General features: G+C 54.3%; 3 protein-coding genes across 7 annotated transcripts; all 3 read right to left on the reverse strand.

The window, feature by feature from the left end:
- Window positions 1-850: 850 nt before the first annotated feature.
- hbp1 (HMG-box transcription factor 1) lies at window positions 851-5,333 on the reverse strand. Of its 4 annotated transcripts, XM_085915265.1 has the most exons (12): window positions 5,237-5,297; window positions 4,208-4,220; window positions 3,914-4,057; window positions 3,681-3,849; window positions 3,239-3,359; window positions 3,057-3,171; window positions 2,813-2,949; window positions 2,581-2,737; window positions 2,371-2,515; window positions 1,798-2,073; window positions 1,594-1,735; window positions 851-1,283 (listed from the first exon to the last, which is right to left on the reverse strand). In XM_085915265.1, the coding sequence occupies exons 1-12, from the start codon at window positions 5,249-5,251 to the stop codon at window positions 1,263-1,265; spliced, it is 1,455 nt and encodes a 484-aa protein (XP_085771391.1). In that variant the 5' UTR covers window positions 5,252-5,297; the 3' UTR covers window positions 851-1,262. The 4 variants fall into 4 exon arrangements, with proteins under 4 accessions (XP_085771391.1, XP_085771392.1, XP_085771389.1 ...); XM_085915266.1 differs by lacking the exon at window positions 4,208-4,220 and having other exon boundaries at window positions 5,237-5,333; XM_085915263.1 differs by lacking the exons at window positions 4,208-4,220; window positions 5,237-5,297 and adding an exon at window positions 4,868-4,889.
- A 628-nt stretch (window positions 5,334-5,961) lies between these two features.
- On the reverse strand, window positions 5,962-11,453 carry prkar2b (protein kinase, cAMP-dependent, regulatory, type II, beta). Its single transcript, XM_085915267.1, has 11 exons — window positions 11,116-11,453; window positions 9,773-9,808; window positions 9,423-9,475; window positions 9,098-9,181; window positions 8,905-9,011; window positions 8,196-8,349; window positions 7,972-8,073; window positions 7,823-7,897; window positions 7,297-7,365; window positions 6,974-7,109; window positions 5,962-6,806 (listed from the first exon to the last, which is right to left on the reverse strand). Exons 1-11 carry the CDS (start codon window positions 11,417-11,419, stop codon window positions 6,673-6,675), a joined length of 1,254 nt encoding a protein of 417 aa, XP_085771393.1. The 5' UTR covers window positions 11,420-11,453; the 3' UTR covers window positions 5,962-6,672.
- A 918-nt stretch (window positions 11,454-12,371) lies between these two features.
- Window positions 12,372-17,180, reverse strand: hsp90b1 (heat shock protein 90, beta (grp94), member 1). Of its 2 annotated transcripts, none has more exons than XM_085915261.1 (18): window positions 17,035-17,180; window positions 16,572-16,674; window positions 16,016-16,157; window positions 15,829-15,945; window positions 15,427-15,758; window positions 15,252-15,363; window positions 14,981-15,106; window positions 14,788-14,904; window positions 14,533-14,670; window positions 14,370-14,447; window positions 14,237-14,302; window positions 13,869-14,138; window positions 13,505-13,750; window positions 13,258-13,394; window positions 13,112-13,190; window positions 12,865-13,020; window positions 12,697-12,798; window positions 12,372-12,630 (listed from the first exon to the last, which is right to left on the reverse strand). In XM_085915261.1, the coding sequence occupies exons 1-18, from the start codon at window positions 17,081-17,083 to the stop codon at window positions 12,604-12,606; spliced, it is 2,397 nt and encodes a 798-aa protein (XP_085771387.1). In that variant the 5' UTR covers window positions 17,084-17,180; the 3' UTR covers window positions 12,372-12,603. The 2 variants fall into 2 exon arrangements, with proteins under 2 accessions (XP_085771387.1, XP_085771388.1); XM_085915262.1 differs by having other exon boundaries at window positions 16,572-16,671; window positions 17,035-17,173.
- Between the last annotated feature and the right edge of the window lie 320 nt (window positions 17,181-17,500).

The following is a 17,500-nucleotide window of genomic DNA, read 5'->3' on the forward strand; positions in this document are numbered from 1 at the left end:
ACACGTGAAATGTTCCAACAGTGCCTGAATTGGCTCTACGTCATCCACGCGTTGGCGCACGGTTCCATCAATATAAATTTGCAAATTGCTAACATCAATGATTGGGCCGAAACAGTTTGCGTGTTTGATCACGAGGACAATGGGGAAGTGCGGCCCGGCCCGCCCGCCTCATTACCCTCGCTTGCGCTCCTGGAATTTCAGACCCGCCCCCCCGTGGAGAAAGGAGGCAACAATTGCCCAAATCCCGCCAAAAGACCTTGCAGGTCATGCAAGTGCAAGCTGAGATCGTACGACCTCCCCGTCGAGATCGAGCTTCGGGGCCCGAGTTTGTCGCATGGCTGAATTCCATCCTCACGCCTTTCAAATATTTCTCGAGGCGCGAATGACTGCTTGTTTATCTGGGAACGGCAATGAGCAAAGTATCAGCCGGCCTTTGCGTTGAGAGGCAGCGCCTGAAATAGTCCATCGAGCGGTCTCATTCGGGAGCGCCGTGCTTCCGTTATCATTGGACTTGCCTGCGGGCGGGGCTGTTGATGCTATTTCAAGAGGTGCGCGCAAAGCGCCCTTTTGCCTTGCCATGTTGGAGGGGCGAGCGATTGATGCACGGCGCGGATCTTCATGCAGTCCAGTCGTTTCGCTTGGATGACGCGCCGCGCCGCGCCAAGCTCGCTGCTTGCGCCCTCTGGCTGTGGCAACCTGGCGGATCCGGCCCGTTTCCACCCTGCCTTCTCCCATTCAATCGTATTCATTCGTTTGCCCGTCCGTCGTTAGGATAAAAAGCATTGAAGCGGCGGTCCGGAGTGCAGTCGCCAAATGATGACAAAGCACAAAACACACCAGAGAGACCGTGCAAGTTTAACAAAAACGGATTTATCATATGATACAAAGATACGGTGTGCAATTTGCGGCCTGTGAAACCTGTACACGATGGACATTATCGCGACCCGAAAGCGAGAAGGCGGCCGTCTGCCACAAAGGTTCAAGATTACACGTTGGCGTCGGGCGGGATACAGCGCGCGACGACACCCAAGTGGTGCTCGGTGACTTGAGCGGAAACCGTCGGCACTGGACAGATTTATACAAAGGCTTTGCATTTTTGTGCAATAAACTGAGGGGTTAGCGCAAAGCTTCGAGTGAGAAAGGTGGTCGTGACGCCCCCGCTCCAAACAGATGTGTTGTCTTTTGTTCCACAGAAGCGTACGGCTCGGCGCGTACGGCTCGGTGGCGCCGCTGGCCGGCTGGCTGGCTGGCTGGCTGGCTGGCTAGAGGAATACGAGGTCCGTCTGCATTAGTGGGAGAGTAAGAAAAGAGACGCGCTTGGTCAGCGGCGTATTCCGCCGTCCCTCCTCGTTCCGCTCGCGCAAAGGCGGGCGGAGGCAGGCAGGCAGGCAGGCAGGCAGGCAGAGATGAGCGTCCTCCCCAAGACGGGAGAGCGGCGGGTCGGGCCGGCGGCCCCGGGAGCGCCCGCCCCGTCCGTCTCCGTGGATGGATTGACGGCCTTAGGTCTGCTGGGATCCCTGCTCGGGTCGGGACAGCGCGTCACGCCTTCAAGTGGCCCGGCGCGGTCGCGCCGGGGAGAGCCGATTTGCTCACCGAGTTGCTCCTTTTGCGCTTCCAGCAGTCGGGGTTGAGGCGCTTCTGCTCCTCGGCCAAGGCCTTGGCCTCCACGGTGTACGAGCGGCGCTCCTCGCTCCTCATCTTCTTCCACCTGTCGCCCAGGATGACGCTGATGGCTCTGCGAGGGAGAGCTCACGCTCACGCTTTGTCGTCTGCCAAATTTGCCCGCCGCGTTTTCACCTGTTGTCTTTGCCCGGATACATCTGCGTGTACTCCACCCGGTACTTTTTGGCGAAGAGCATGAAGGCGTTCATGGGGCGCTTGCATTTGGTGGGCGTGGCACCCCCCTGGCCCCGGGCCGCCCTGCCCGGGCCCACCGGCCGCGGGGAGGCCGAGCGCTCGGCCGCGTCGCGCTCGGGGCTGGCGGCGGCGCCGCCGGGCAGAGAGGTCCGCCGTTGGCGGGCCATGTTGCTCAGGACGTAGACGGCCGACGAGTCCAGCGGTGTGAAGTCGTAGCTGAAAAGTGCCGACGCAACGGGGATTGCGTTTGGTGGAGCACAATTCCTCGACATCCAAGGCCCGTGCGCAGAAGACGATCATCAAAATGGGCCGGCACGTGTGCATTTGGGCAAGTGCCTTGGATTTTCTTTGTTCCCATTCCCCGTTGAAATTCTGGTGAAAGCGCGCGGCCATCTCGGGGGAACGGCCAAGCTTTCAATGGCCGACTTCCCTCCCGTTCAACGGAACCAAAGAGACTTTTGAGCGCGTGCCCTACATTTTGACAAGACGCAAAGAAACTCGGGCCGTTCGTACCTTCTAAATGTGTCAAAGACCACCGAATCGTCACAGTTGATGGCCTCGGGGTGGTTGGGCGGCAGGCACGTGTCGCCCAGCTGCATCTCGTAGCAGGGGATCCCATGATGCACCACGGTAAGGCTCGGGTAAAAGGAGGCCCACCCTGAGCGCCGACGCGGCACCAATCAATGGAGGATCCTGCTCAAATGGCCCGGGCGGTTCCCGTACCTTTACTCCTGACAAAAAAGGGATGGTCCAGTCGGCATTCGGCGCTTAACAGGCCGTCGTCGGGGGAGCCGGGGTCAAAGGTGAGTTTCAGAACCGCCTGGCCGTAAGACAAGGTCTCTTCGTGGCCGACCAGCTTCAAGCCGTCCGAGCCGAATCTCTGAAACGGCGGAAGCGGCCTCCCGGTGATTAGCAGATTGCTAGCGGTCATCCCAGCGCAACGGCGGCGACCCACCTTAAGTGAGGAGGAGGAGGAGGAGGAGGAGGAAGAGGGCATCACGCCGTCCTCGTCGGAATCTTCGTCAGAATCGCCGAGCTCCTCGGCCTCCTGCCACTCCACGTTTGGACCGCGATGGAAACGAAGGCGCGTTCCTGCAACACAAAGCAAGGAGGAAATGCTGACTTGATGAGGGGCAAAAACTGCCAAATGTGGCAAAACAACAGACAAAGCCATCAAATTAGGCCTCGGGCCCACCAACCTTTGAGGAAGCAGTGCCAGGCGGTGGAGGGCCACGAATGAGACCAGGCCATGTCCTCGTCGTCGGAGAAGGACGACGACACGGAGAAAACGCCCGACTCGGACTCGCTGCTGGCCTGTCGCCACCAGCGCCGCAATCAGACAAAGTCACGCGCCATTTGGCCGTGAGCCTCGGAGCGTTACCCGCGCACGCCGGCGCTCCCTCAGGTGACCTCTGGAGGGGTTGGGCGCGCTACTGGCCAGAGGAGGACGGGCGTAGGAATGTAAACTGTTGCTGCTGCCAAAGATGTGGACCGGAGACGATCTGCCGTCGGAGGAAAGGCCGAGACAAAGACAACGAGTTGGAAGCGTTTCCTCGGTCTACGCGTGAAAGCCAAAGTGACAAAGACAAGACTGGTCTGCCTTGAGAGCCCCCCAAAACGAGTGCGGTTCCGACCCCCCCAGCTAGATGGGGCCAGCAAACTTGACCACTCTGCAGTGGAAGGACAATAGCAGTCTAGCCAAGAGGCCCAAAACAAGAAGAACAAGAAAGGACAGCAAGTTTGCTACTGCGCACAAGCTGATGGACACAGGGGAGACAAATTAGCGGCGGAAAAAGATCAGAAAGAAAAAGCAAAGTGCCAACCTCCTATAAGGAGCGCCTTTGAGCAGCGGGCTCTGCGGACCGGTGGCGATGTTGGCCAGCTCGGCCAGCCAGTTGGTGGGGGGCTCCTGGTGCGACACGCCGGCGCCCACCCGGAACAAGCCCGGCGACCCGCCGTCCTCTTCCACCGCCTGCAGCTCCGGCATGTCGTCTGTACGTGCGGCACCGTCAGCCGCCCGCTTATCATCCGGTTTCGGATTCGCCGTCTCGGTTACCGTAGTCCATGCGGCAGCCGGGCGAGGACGGCGGCTCCTCGTTGCACTTGAGCGGATCGTACATCTCGTCCATAGCTGTCTGGATTCCTCTCCGACGAGGGAGACCGGTTGGACAAAGTGGCTCGGATTCCGTCGTCACGTGACCTGCGTGAAAGTAGAAAAGGTCAAGAAAAACGTCTCAGAGTGTTGTTTGATCAACAACACGTCAAAGTAGAAAAGGTGAAAAACATCTCAAGCGTGTTGTTTGCTCGACGAGCGTGCTTCGGCGAACGCCTTGCCGTTGACCATTCTTACCGGTCCAAAGGCGCTTTCAAACAGAGAAAAGATTCAAGTCAAAATCAAGTCAAGATTGACATGTTTTAGGTTGAAATCATTCATTAAGCGTCTCAAATTTTACACACAAAAAGTTATCTGTTAGAAAAGCGCTATACTTTTGGAAAAGGAATATTTTGGACCAGATGATGTATTTGAATTTTTTTCCTGGAAAATATTTTTCTGGAATATTCCCGAGATTGGTACATTGTTTTGTTGTTGTTGTTGTTGTTTTGCAGGCTGTCACTTCTCATGTGGCCTGTAAATGGACGATCGCGGTATTGAGTCAAATGCAAAATCCGGTTGTGCTGCGGTTGCGTTCTTTGTCTCCCCACTCCCCGTATTGAAGGTATGCGGCGATCACGTGACGCTGTGCGCGCAGGCCTTGTTGATAAACTTGCGAGGGTTCTCGCGCATGCGCACCACTGCTCATTCATTCCCAACTGCGCAGCCTTGACGACAAACAGCTGCCAAAGTGTCATTTCAACACTCGTCAAATGCCACTTTTCACAGCCTGACCCTGAACAGCAAAAAAAGTATTTGGGTATCGCTGGATAAAAGAAAAGTGGGGGTGTCTCCCCCTATTTTGCTGCCTTTCCACTGTAAACAAAAGAATGTCAACAAGTTGAGGCATGACGCAACCTCGCTGGCTGGCCCACTTGCCAATGAATGACATCGGGACGGTCGAGACGCGCCGTGTCAAGCGGATCGAAGCGATTCAATGAAATGATTCGCCACATCTGGAACGTCGTCAGTGACAAAAACAAGCCGAGCGAGGGAGGGAGGGAGGTAGTGGGAGAAGCGCTGGGGGGAAAAAAAAAACACCGTCGGTCGGTCGGTCGGTCGGTCGGTCAACCTGCCGTTCGACGCTCAACAACCGTTTGACAACCTCAATAACGGCTCCCGGCGGTGACGCAAACGCGCGATGTAAGCATTTCTACCGTTACCAAAACACTTTGGAGCTTTATTTCTTCAAGGGGGAGACAGAAAAGTAGGCAATTAGTCACTTACCAGTCGCGTCGCCATCAAGAAACTCTCTGTGGTATTCACTCGAGTTCTCGGGGAGGTTCTCAGTTAGAGACGTCCTATTGGATGATGAGAGTGTCAATCACTTAGACACCGTGAATCTATTGGACGCTGCGCCAGAGAAAACCATCAAGGGCGGGGTAGAGTTTGTTGAGCGTCGTCTCATTGGACAAAAGTCCACGCCTGTTTCCGCCCACCAACAGCCGAGTGGCAACATGAACAATACCGAGTTGTTGTTTTTTTCCCCTTTTTTGTTGTTGTTGGTATCAGCAAGTACTCCCGTATGCTCCATTACTGCATGCCTATTCACTTCTTAAGGGATGCAATGGACGTACATTTGTAACGTTTAATACCGTAAGACTAGGAATCACATATACTGCACCAGTCTCGGTTGGACCGTGTGGCAATCACGCGAGATCCTTTTTATTTATTTGTTTCTTTTTACGGTTTTTGTAGTTTATTGTTCATTATTTGTGAAATCTTTGGTCTGGGTTGGGTCCTTTTTTCACCCCGATTTTGCCTGTTTTCTTGAGGTCGTAGTCAGATTTTGTCGGATATTTTTCAGCGTTTCCCACATGTGTCAGTTGTTGGGCCTGTAAATCGTTGTAAATCGGGGCGGGGGGACGGACGGACGGACGGACATATTTCTCTGTAACTCGAACTCTTCATCTCCAAAGAATGAATGTGCTGGGAGAACACACTGAACGAGTTGATACAAAAAGTGTTTTTATTGACATGAAAAGTGTACAGTATACAGTAATGGCATGATTGATTTGGGTTGAAGAAAAGAAAAGTGGGCGCACCAGGCATGAAAAGAAAGGTTGTTTTAGAAATTGATTTGGGGCTGAGCACATGCACAAAACGTCCCTCATTCCCACCACGTTCATTGGAAAACAAACGTTCAAATGGTTTGAGCGGTCGGTCGAGGTAGACATTAAGCTTCGTGGTAAAATATGCGTCGCTGACACAGCCAAAATATGAGTATGACTAAAATTTCAAACAATTCAACGTCACAACGTACTATGACACACTGAAGCAATGAAAGGTACGTAGTATGATGATTCAATTGTACGACACTGTGTTGGTAAGGCTTAGAAAATGATCCGCTCTTTTGTTTGCAACAGAAGAGTAGTCGGCCGCCGGCCGGGCACAAACGCTCAGTAGAAATGCCGAGGCGCGTGGATGTTCCGTCCCGGGCATCTTTTGAGCCGATACGCCGACAAACACGGGACACCGACACGGGACAAATGTACACGCAAAGGGTGATCCGTCGGACGGAAAAGTAGCTCGGAGCGACTCCGCTTTGGCCTATGTCGCTTTACCGCAAAAGACGTCTCGTTGCGACGGTCTCGCCAAGAACGCCGCCGCCGCCGTCTTTTTATTCCCCTTGACCGAGAAGCCGGCCGGCCGTTCCGTCGCTCTCAGGCGCAGCGCTGCTCCATCTCGCTGTGACTTCCAAACAGCGTGAGGAGCTGCTCCTCGTAGTTGGCGATGTTCCTTTTCATGATGTCCATGCACGGGCCCAGGAGACGCTCAAAAGCTTTCACGTCCATCACTGGCAAGAAGACGAGTCGTGTCACGTGGCAGGCAGGCAGGCAGGCAGGCAGGCTGCAGACGGCAGGCAGGCAGGCAGGCAGGCAGGCAGGCAGGCAGGCAGGCAGGCAGGCAGGCAGGCAGGCAGGCAGGCAGGCAGGCAGGCACACTCACGGGCCGGCCACTCACCCAAGCATTTGACGCTGCCCACGGCATAGGCGGACGCAGCTCTGGGCTTGTTGGTGACCAGCGCCAACTCCCCGAAGTACTGGCCCCGGGAGCACGTGGCGATTTCCACTTCCTCGTCGTCCGGCTCCTTTTTCGTCTGTGGACGGGCAAGCGAGCGCGCGCGCGCACGCACGCACAACGTGGCTAAACGGGAGCGGAGGCAAAGGACCGTCCGTCCGTCCGGCCGGCCGGCTACGCTTGCGATGGTAGGAAAAGCTCTCGCTCGGTCGTCCGAACGCAGCTTTTGCCACAGTCATTCCTTGCATAAAGATTTGCTCACTCACCCTGCTCCTCTTCATGGTGATCCGAACTTGGCCGGACTCCACAATGTAGAAACAATCTGCCAATTCCCCCTGCCGGCCGACAAAACAACGATGGGCCAGGTCATTTGTGGAGCAAGTCAACAAAAACAAATAGCCATATTTCACCTTTGCATGGTTCTTGGGTGACCTCATCCTCAGCTGAATAAATTACAACTTCACATTTCTGGTGTTATTTTTGAAAAGCCCCGAGATGCCACAAGATGGCACCAGAGCCCAGTCCAATAGGAAAGTAGTACTACATTGGAACTGTGCTCTTCAATCGGGGAGGAGCCAAATTGAGCCTGGATTATCGCGTGCATCGATGGTGCTTTTCTTTTTGAATCATATCATCTGCATTAAGATGACTTCTATGTCATCCTAATTTGCTAGAAACTGTTCATTAAGGAAATTATTTTGATCAAAATGGAGGTGTGTCTATTGCCTTTTATTCATTTTCATGATTTATTGAAGAAAAAATGATGGCTGCATTACACTGAATATACGTCACCTGTGCGATAATCTGCTGCGCGTCACGGTACACTTTTGTCGAGATCACGTCCACCACCTTCATCCTCTCGGAGAGCTGAAAAAAGAAAACCTCGACGTGGTTTTCCAATGTCAGGGGGGGGGAAAAAAAAAAAAAAAAAAAGTAGTGACCTCCAGTGACGTGAGCAGCGGAAGCGTTTCAATGAAAGCCTCGTACAACTTCCTCTTCTTGGCGTTGTTCTTCACGATGATCCTGCGGAACGTCAGACGATCCTGGGGAAAATAAACCCCACGACAACAGAGTTTTTGCTTATTCATGTGCAACTCCTAATGGCACATTACTGCCCCCTGAGGCAAATGGATTCAAGCTTCAATATCGTCTGTTTGTCACTCACGAGGCACCAGAGGGCCCCGGGCGAGGTGGCGACGATGGTGGCCGCCCTCGGCGTGTTGTACATCAGCGCCAGTTCTCCAAAGCTGCCGCGGTTGTCGTAGCAGCCCACCGGCTTGTCGCCGCCGTCCGCTTTGACGAAAATGCCGAAGGTCCCCCTGAGGAAGGAGGCCAAAAGCTCAGAGACACGAGCGAGAAGAATGCGCGGCGTGTCTGTGAGCAGGGTCGCCTAGCGTTTGCGCACTCGCGTCTGCCGTAGACCCGCGCTAATTTCAGCGAGAATGGCGTTTCACAGCATACGTTAGCCTCTAGCTTGCCGGGCTGAACATTCAGTGAGCCCGCCCACCCGTGGCGTTTCACAGCGCACGTTAGCCTCAAGCTAGCCGGGCTGAACATTCAGTGAGCCCGCCCACGCGTGGCGTTTCACAGCACACGTTAGCCTCAAGCTAGCCGGGCTGAACATTCAGTGAGCCCGCCCACCCGTGGCGTTTCACAGCACACGTTAGCCTCAAGCTAGCCGGGCTGAACATTCAGTGAGCCCGCCCACCCGTGGCGTTTCACAGCACACGTTAGCCTCAAGCTAGCCGGGTTGAACATTCCAATGCCGTGCGCATCTACGCTCATGTCCCTCTGCCATTATATCAACAAACGCGGGCGTCGGCCGTTACTGTCGCCCAATGGCTCCGTGCGATCGGTCGCCCGTGTCACCTTACCTTTCAATCACATAGAAGTTGTCCCCGTCGTCATCCTGCTCAATGATGCGTCGGCCTTGGGTGCAGAACTTCTCAAACATGGCATCCAACACTTGGGACATCTCTTCCTGCACGCGGCAAAAACAATCCCGTCCGGCTTGAATTGAAATGGCAGGGTTCCGTTGCCCGTGCGTCTGACAAATAATGTACTCACGGGCTCCAAGTTCTTGAAGAGAAGAATGTCCCGACACGCTTCCTGTAGTCTCTGTCGCTGCTCGTCCGTTTTGGGGTGGGCCACCTACGCGTGCGTTCAAAGCGGGCACCGATGAGTCCATTGGGATCAAAGCGACACTCACTTTGACAAAGGGACGTCAAATGGGGAGGAAAAGAGGTTTCAAAATGAACGAGTGCACCCACCAAAAACACCCCAGCTCCTAAACTGAAAAAAACAACAACTGTTTGTTTGGATGGATGGATGAGACGGATGACCTGCGTGCGCTGTTCCAAAAAAAAGAGAACGTAATGACTCATCTGATTACCCGTGGCTCTTTATCCTCGTCGTCTTCGTCGGGATTGAAGGCTTCGGCGCACACTGCACGACAAAAGGGCAAGACTCAACTTGGTTCTAAGGACGCAATTGGAGCTCGACCGGGAAGCCAAGTTTGCCATCAAAATTCACAAAGCGAGCGGCTTAACGCTATCGCCGCTCCCGTACGTCCTGCCGCTTTAAGCCTCGAGGCAACAGACGACACAAACGTCGTGTATTCCCAATTGTGACCTTATATCATTGGCGCACGGAGGAGTGGAGACATCTCGTTGAACAGACGTCAAATAGGCCACGTACATATTGGGAAATGTAGAGTGGTTGAAGAGGTAACACCTCACTCACCTGATGCTCTCCTGATGAATCTGTTTATTATGGGCGCTGCCGAAAGAGAAGAAGACAAAAAACACACCTTGGAGTCAATCGAGAGCTTTTTTCTTGTCGCCTAATGACGTCAGCGTCGTGCGTGCAAGCGTGCAAGCGTGCGTGCCGGCGAGCTTTTTTGAGCTTGACCTCGTTTGGAAAATTCAGCCGGGTACAGCGACCTCGTTGAAGAGGATGCGCGCTTCCCTCCTTCAGTCCAATTTCAGTGACGGAGAACACAACGCACGCACGCACACACGCACACCGGCCCTCAACTGGCTCGCTGCAGAAACGACGACAAACGAGCCACGGGCGTGCTACCGCCATCACGTGAACGCAAAAGGCCTTTCAATCACAACGTCACACACAAAACGGGGAGAGCTTTTTCAAGTGGATATGAATGTGAACGAACGGACGGACGGACGGACGCCCGCCAGCCCGCCATCTGTCTGTCTTACGTCCGTCGGCACGCCTCCGCGCGCTCCCTCGCTCAAGCGTGTCCGACGAAGGCGCCCCCCACCCCCACCGAGCAGTCTCCTCACCGAGCGGTCTCCCCGGCTGCGGGGGCGGCGGCGGCGACCTCCCGGGCCGGGGAGCTGCAACTTTTTCTATCTTGGCTTTCGTGCACTCGCTTTGTCCGACTAAGGCGCCACACAACTTCTCAAAACGAGGAAACGGAAGTAGTTTTGCCACCCACTGTCCCAAACCTAAGTTGCGTTCAAGAGCACCGCCGTTTGGCACTCTGCATTTGTTTTCAAGCCAATTTGGGCGCTTTCAACTGGCTACAATTGCTTAAAAAGGTGAAGACGGACCAATCAAGTCCATTTGACCATATTTGGACACGAGAGCGACGACAGATAGCATGAAAACTCGTGTCTGCTACATCATGTTGATTGATTTTTCTTTTGTTGCCCTTCTTGCAGAGGACATTAGGGCCACTGAGCGAGCTAAGGTCGCTATGCTACATCCTCCACCTGATGGCGTTCAAAGGGAGCTGTAAAAACAACCCCAATCTTGAGGCTAATAGTATCTACAAGCTTTTGATATTTTCAAGACAGCGCTTGAGCATGTATGTGTGTGTGTGCGCGCGCGCGCGCGCGCTTCCCCCATTGTGCAACATCACGCACGCAGGCAGCCAACCATGCAGGCCCGCATGAGGCCTACTCGCTGATTGCAAATGTGCAATCTTTGGCCACATTCTCAAGATGTGCACGAGAGAGACGGAGGGAGCATTTGATGGAGTCGGAGCCTGCGATGCGATGCGTGCATTGCGGTAGCAACCGATGAATGGATGGATGGATGGAGCGAGCGAGCGAGCACCTTACCTTGAAACTCCTCGTCGTCTTCATCGTCGTCCTCTTGGTCTTCCCCGTTCTCCGAGTCGATCTGCATGGCCTCGTCGAGGAAATTGACCGCCTTGCCACCGTGAGCTCGGTGCGGCTCTCCGCCATCCTCGTCGCCGTCTCGGCCGAGCGGCGCCCGGCGGCGACTGCGGCTGCTCTCGCGATCCTTGAGGCGGGTGAAGTACTGAAGGGCGAAGTCGAGCAGGTCCCCCGGCTGGCTCCTCAGCACTTCAACGGTAAAGCTCTGCAACAGCTCCGTCAGCCCCGCGGGGATTTCTATACTCATTCCTGGGGCGTGACGAACAGGACGTCGAGAAAGGCTCGACAACAACGGCACACACACATACACAAAATAAAGACGTCAAAATGCTGTCAAAGATGCTCTTTGGGCTCGAGAAAACGCCTCTTTGGGCCGTGCAGCATCATCACCATCCTCGGCTTCTTCCTCCGGTGGTGATGATGATGATGATGATGGCTGTACAGGAAACCCACGCATGTGACCCCGGTTTCCATGGCAACGCCCCATCCAATGATTGCGTACAATCAACCGCGGATCCACACTTGTCTTCCTTAAGGCAGAAAAACCCCCACACACCCACAAATGCGAAAATACGGGGATGCAAAAAGTCAAGATTTGTTAGGCTCTGACAAAGCAGAACTGTTGCACTTTATGTAGCGCATTTTACACGGCTGCATTGGCACAACCACAAAGACAGTGCAGCAAAAAAGCTCACTTCACAGTTACCAATGTGTTGATTCAAAATAGGAGTTGTGTCAACACTTGGGAGCTGTGTACATGATTAAATACTTATTGATAGCTGTATTGGGAGAGGGGGGGGGGGCGGGGGGCTGGAGTGGTGCATCCAAAAATAATTTCTAAACTTTTTTCCCTACCACTAATTTAGTGTAACCTATATCTTTTACAGATCAACTGAAAAACAAACAAACTACAGTGCGCACACCCTCCCTCATAAGTGCTGACGCAGCTGTTTAGTTAGTCATTGTATGTGCCTTCTTGATTTTACTTTGTGTTGTTATGTTATATGTCTTGTCAACGTGGGATAGTGCGTAACGCAAGTTTGTCTCTGTCTTGGCATGTGAAGTGATTGACAATAAAGCTGCCTTTGACTTGACTACATTGATGCCGCCAATAAGGGCTCACCCGATTACCACACCAAAAATAAAATAAATAAAAAAAGCAGTAGCTTGGGATCATGATCAAATGACAAACACCACCCTTCCTTTTCCCAGGAAACATTTATTCAATCAAGAGACAGGATCCCTCCCTCCATCAACAGGTCAGTTAAATATTAACAAATTTACAGGTGTGAGGAATGTAAAAAAACAAAAACAAACAAATGCACAACACACCCAAGCGCTCCTTAAAATGATCGCCCGCCCGTGCCAAGACAATGGCGTGTCACGGGCGGCCAGTCGGGCACCGCTCTTTCTTCCCTAGTTGCGCTCCTCTCACAGTTCGATTTTGGCCGTGTTGACCTGCAAAGAAGCCACGTCAAGGAGCGCGCCAAGTCTCGCCAGACTCTGCGGCGGGCCCCTTCTTACCACTTGCTCGTCGTCTTTGGCATCGTCCGCCGCGACCTCGTCTACCTCGTCGTCCTCTGCCTCGTCATCCTCAGCCGGCTCCTCCTCGGGCTCCTCTTCCACCTGAGGTCACAAAGTGAGGCTTTACGGCTGGAGCGGCAGGGGGGGCGCACGTTCCAAGCAAGCGACCTGCTCGTCCAGCGGTACGTTCATGCTGAGCCTCAGCATGCGCTCGATCCTGTCGCCGTAGTCCTTGGTGTCGGCCAGCTGGTAGCCCGAACGCAGGGCGGCCGTCTCAAAGAGGACGCTGGCCAGGTCCGACGCCGTCTGGTCCTCGCCGTCGTCCTAAAGGCGCGCGGCGCAATCGCACCGGAGTTACGACCGGAGACGTCCGACGGCAACAAGACGACGACGACTTGATTCGGCTCGCGCTTACGTTGACCCGTTTGAGCATCTTCTTGATGAGGGGGTGCTTGGGGTTGATCTCTAACGTCTTCTTCTGGCTGGCGTAGTAACTGCCACATTGGTCGGGAAGGTTAGCGAGCCCGGCGGCGCTTTTGCTTTGCCCTGAGCCAAACTCACTTGGTGGAAATATCTTTGCCTGTCTGGTAGGCCTGCGCCTTCATGATCCTTTCCATGTTCCCCGACCAGCCGTACTGGCTGGCCACCAGCGCGCACGGCGACTTGGTCAGCCTCTGAGACAGGACCGCCTTCTCGATCTGCACAAAAAGCACGCACGGGTGAAGCCCAAGCAAAGCACAATGGCCAAATGGTCGTTCGCTCGCTCGCTCGCTCAGGATGTGGAAAGAAGAAGAAGACAGGAGCGGACCTTGTCCTTGAGCGCCTTGTCCTTGAGCCAGGTGGTGAGCGGCTCGTACTCCTTCTCCTGCGCCTCGCGCTTCTCTTTGGCCTCGTCGCTCTCGTCAAACTTGACTCCCTCCTTGGCCACGTTCTGGAAGCGCTTGCCGTCAAACTCGGGCAGGGCCTGGATGCAGTACTCGTCCACGGGCTCCGTCAGGTAGATCACCTCGTAGCCCTTCTTCAGCAGCCGCTCCACGAAGGGAGACGCCTCCGCCTGGACGCAGACGTCGCTGCGGTTTGGGTATCCCAACGCGGAGGGCATCCCGTGCGCGAGCGACGACGCAAAGCGCTGGCCTGGCCCGGCCCGGCCCGGGCCTGCCCAGCCGGCATACCTCCTTCCTGCTGGTGCCCGCCATGAAGTAGATCTTGTCCTGCTTCTCCTTCATGCGCTCGACGTACTGCTCGAGGCCGGTGAGCTCCGTGTCGCTGTTGGAGGTGTTGAAGCGCAGCAGCTTGGCCAGCCGGGTCCGATTGGAGTGGTCCTCGATGACACCCAGCTTGATGTTGGTTCCAAACTCCTTCCAGAACTTGTCATTGTACTGCTCCTCGGCTATCTTCTTGATCATGTCCAGAGTTTTGCGCACCAGCTTCTTGCGGATGACCTGATGGGCGGGAGCACGCAAATGAGGATGGCGGCGGCGGCTGAGCGCTGGCGGCGGCTGAGCGCTGGCGGCGGCTGAGCGCTTGCTTCCGCACTCACCTTGAGGAGTTTGTGTTGCTGTAGCGTCTCTCGGGACACGTTCAGAGGGAGGTCGTCAGAGTCTACCTGATTTGGGGAGAGCAAAGGATTTCATTTGTTTGAACACACTGCCGCAGACAAAGCGGCTACTCACCACTCCCTTGACAAAGTTGAGGTATTTGGGCATCATGTCGTTGAAGTCGTCTGTGATGAAAACCCTCCGGACGAAAAGCTATGGCCAGATGACGACGTTTTAGAAGCCGCCATTTGGAATTCTTAGTCGGCCAGCCCGGCCCGGCCCAGCCCAGCCCCCTCACCTTGATGTAGTCGTTCTTCTTGGAGCCGTACTCGTCAAAGAGGCCACGGGGGGCGGCGGTGGGCACAAACAGGATGGACTTGAAGGTGACCTCGCCCTCGGCCGTGAAGTGGATGTGAGCCAGAGGGTTCTCGCTGTCCTGTTGGGAGAGCAACTTGGGAGGAACACTGCCACTGGGACGAGCCGCCCGGTCTTTGGACTGATTGAAGTCCCCCCCGGGGCTTATGATAAACCAGGACCTTGTGTTTTTGCTGACCTTGGAGAAGGTCTTGTAGAAAGCGTTGTACTCGTCGTCCTCGACGTCCTTAGCCAGTCTCTGCCAGATGGGCTTGATGTCGTTCATTATCTCCCAGTTCCACACCGTCTTCTCCACCTGATTTGGGTTAACAAAAAGCAAAAAATGACTCCAGCCCAATAATATTTGCCTGGAGGCACAAAGTGGCAGGCACCTTTTTGGTCTTGGGCTTGTCTTTGCCTTCTTCCTCTTCCTCCACTTCCACCTCAGCCTCATCTTCGGAGGTTTTCTCCTCCGGCTCGTCGTCGTCTCCGTCGACCGGCTCCTCCACCGTCTCCGTCTGATGCACGGCGGGTGAGACCAAAGCGCTTAGACCCGCGTGGCTATTTCAAGACGGCCCGTTTGCATTTTCGGGTCAAATTCACGCGTTGCGCGGTTCATGTCGGGCGCCCACAAAACGCAATCTTATTGTAAAATGTCAGTACCTTGCTGGCCCAAACGTAAATGGGGAAGTTGATGAACTGCGAGTACTTCCTGACGAGGTTCTTGATGGTCTCCTGTTCCAGGTAGTCTGAGGCCTCCTCTTTCATCAACAATCTGCACAAGAGATTTCAAATGAGGTCCGGCCGGCAGGCAGGGCTCTCCTCGTCGGGAACCTACGTGACGGTGGTGCCGCGGCCCAGCGTGTTCCCGCGGGGGTCCTCGATGACCGAAAAGCTGTTGGAGTCCGACTCCCAGATGTGCTGCTCGCCGTCATTGTGCTTGGAGGTCACGATGACCTTGTCGGCCACCAGGAAGGCCGAGTAGAAGCCCACGCCGAACTGGCCGATCAGCTCCGAGGTGGATTGCTCCGCCGACTGCATCTCCGTCATCTTGTTGAGGAACTCGCTGGTGCCCGATTTGGCGATGGTGCCCAGGTTCTTCACCAGCTCCTCTTTGGTCATGCCGATGCCCGAGTCAGTGATGTGGAGCATGTTCTTCTCCTTGTCCGACTGGGGCAGAAGACGTCACGCTTTTTGTCGGGCAAATGACTTAGAGAGCGTGGCCGCGGGCGCTACGCACTTTGATTCTGATGACCAGATCTTCGTTGGAGCTCATTGCAACCTCGTCAGTGAGGGACAACAGGCGGATTTTATCCAGGGCGTCGGAAGCATTGGAGATCAGCTCCCGGAGAAAGATCTGGAATGAAAAATGTCCAGCCGCGTTGAGCCACAAAGGCTGCGAGCCCGACAGGAGCCACCCGCCTCACCTCTTTATTCTTGTACAGGGAGTTGATGATCAGCTTCATCATGCGGTTGACCTCAGCCTGGAAGGCGTGCTTCTCAGATTTTTCCCGTAGTTCCTTAATCTGGGCCGCGTTCAATCCGTCCAGCTGGATGGCTTCCTCCTCCCTGCGGGAGAGGAGAGAGAGAAATAAATATATTTATCAACAAAAACTCACATGCTCGTCAGTCAGTCAGTCAGTCAGTCAGTCAGTCAGTCAGTCAGTCAGTCAGTCAGTCAGTCAGTCAGTCAGTGTCCCTCCAGCGCAATCATTTAAAAATGGAGGATTCCGGAGGCAGGGGAAGCTCCAGATTAAAGACTATTATTCAAGGTGCAAATATTATTTCGCGACCTTTGAGCCAAGGCACATTTTTCATTTGAAAAGTGGATACAAGTGCTATTTGTGTACCGTCTTCTGCCATCTAGTGGATGAGCCTGCAAATACAGATCCCTGGCTGCATTTGGAGAAGCTCGCAATTTTCAAAGCAGTCCGCGGGCACTCTACATTTCTACCCTTATGTCGTTTCAACCGCGGAACCAACCTCTGAACCACCTCGTCGTCTGTCTTGGAGCCATCCCTGCTTTTGCCCAGGTCCTCATCCACGGTGCCGTCCACGTCCAGTTCATCTTCGGCCCTCACGGCAGCTCAAATGAAAGAGGGAGAGCTCTCAAATGATAGAAACAGATTACTTCTGGACTAATAGGAGCCAGAAATCATAGGGCTTTTAGGAAACGCCATTTAATGCCATAAAAAGTACCTTGGATGCAGATAATGGCAGTGTATCACGTTGGCAACTTGTGAGAAGCCGAGCGAATACATTCGAATGTCACCTTGATGTCGCGTAATGGCCAAAAGTTTCAAATAGAGTTACGAATGAAATTCAAGTCACGAGAAGCTATCGAGACGCCAGTGGCAGGCGAAGCTAGCTTCGCAGCTAACCATACATAGCAATAGCCGGTAGGTTACCAGTCCCCTTGTCAAACAAAACACTGGCGCCTACTCACCGAAGGCGAAGAGCCCGAGCAGAAGTCCGACGACCCACGCCCGCTTCATTTTGGGATTCGAGCTTGATTGTGACAGTTGCACCTCAGACAAAAGGCGGTGTGCGCACGCCGAGCAGCCGTTCCACGAGAGACTGACAATGGACCACCCTAGCAAACACAGCACGCTTAAATCTCTCGCGCTCGACCAATGGCGGCGCACCACGCACCACCGTGGACCAATCACAACGGAGACGACGCGGGAATCCTGACCAATCGCCATCCTCAACACGAGTCGATACCCTCAAATCGTGGCTGGCCATCATTGGCCGAAAATCACCCCTAATTTACGTGTTAATTACGGGTTAACTTTGATTTGTTTCGTTTTTTGGAGGGACGCAACGTATTTCATCGTACAAATGTACCAGTCAACGCACTGACTCCGCACAAGTGACAGAAGATGGAGGGATGGATGTGGATGGACGGATGG

This window comes from Syngnathus leptorhynchus, chromosome 6 (genome assembly GCF_054491065.1).
Source record: "Syngnathus leptorhynchus isolate UIUO chromosome 6, UIUO_Slep, whole genome shotgun sequence".
NCBI classification, from domain to species: Eukaryota; Metazoa; Chordata; class Actinopteri; order Syngnathiformes; family Syngnathidae; genus Syngnathus; species Syngnathus leptorhynchus.

Bases quoted from the DNA above. Each gene is read 5' to 3' on its own strand.
- hsp90b1 (XM_085915261.1), bottom strand. From the start codon at position 17,083: ATGAAGCGGGCGTGGGTCGTCGGACTTCTGCTCGGGCTCTTCGCCTTC. The intron at 14,905-14,980 runs GTGCCTGCCACT...AACCCAAATCAG, and splicing joins ACAAGCCCAAGACCAAAAAG to GTGGAGAAGACGGTGTGGAA. The intron at 13,021-13,111 runs GTAAGCGCGAGC...GCGCGCCTTTAG, and splicing joins AGATGCTCAAACGGGTCAAC to GACGACGGCGAGGACCAGAC.
- prkar2b (XM_085915267.1), bottom strand. From the start codon at position 11,419: ATGAGTATAGAAATCCCCGCGGGGCTGACGGAGCTGTTGCAGAGCTTT. The intron at 9,809-11,115 runs GTAAGGTGCTCG...CTCTTTCGGCAG, and splicing joins AGACGACGAGGAGTTTCAAG to CGCCCATAATAAACAGATTC. The intron at 9,476-9,772 runs GTGAGTGAGGTG...TTTGTCGTGCAG, and splicing joins ATTCATCAGGAGAGCATCAG to TGTGCGCCGAAGCCTTCAAT.
- hbp1 (XM_085915265.1), bottom strand. The intron at 3,360-3,680 runs GTTGGCACTTTG...CTCCGACGGCAG, and splicing joins AAAGGCGCTCCTTATAGGAG to ATCGTCTCCGGTCCACATCT. The intron at 2,074-2,370 runs GTACGAACGGCC...GGCACTTTTCAG, and splicing joins GTCTTTGACACATTTAGAAG to CTACGACTTCACACCGCTGG.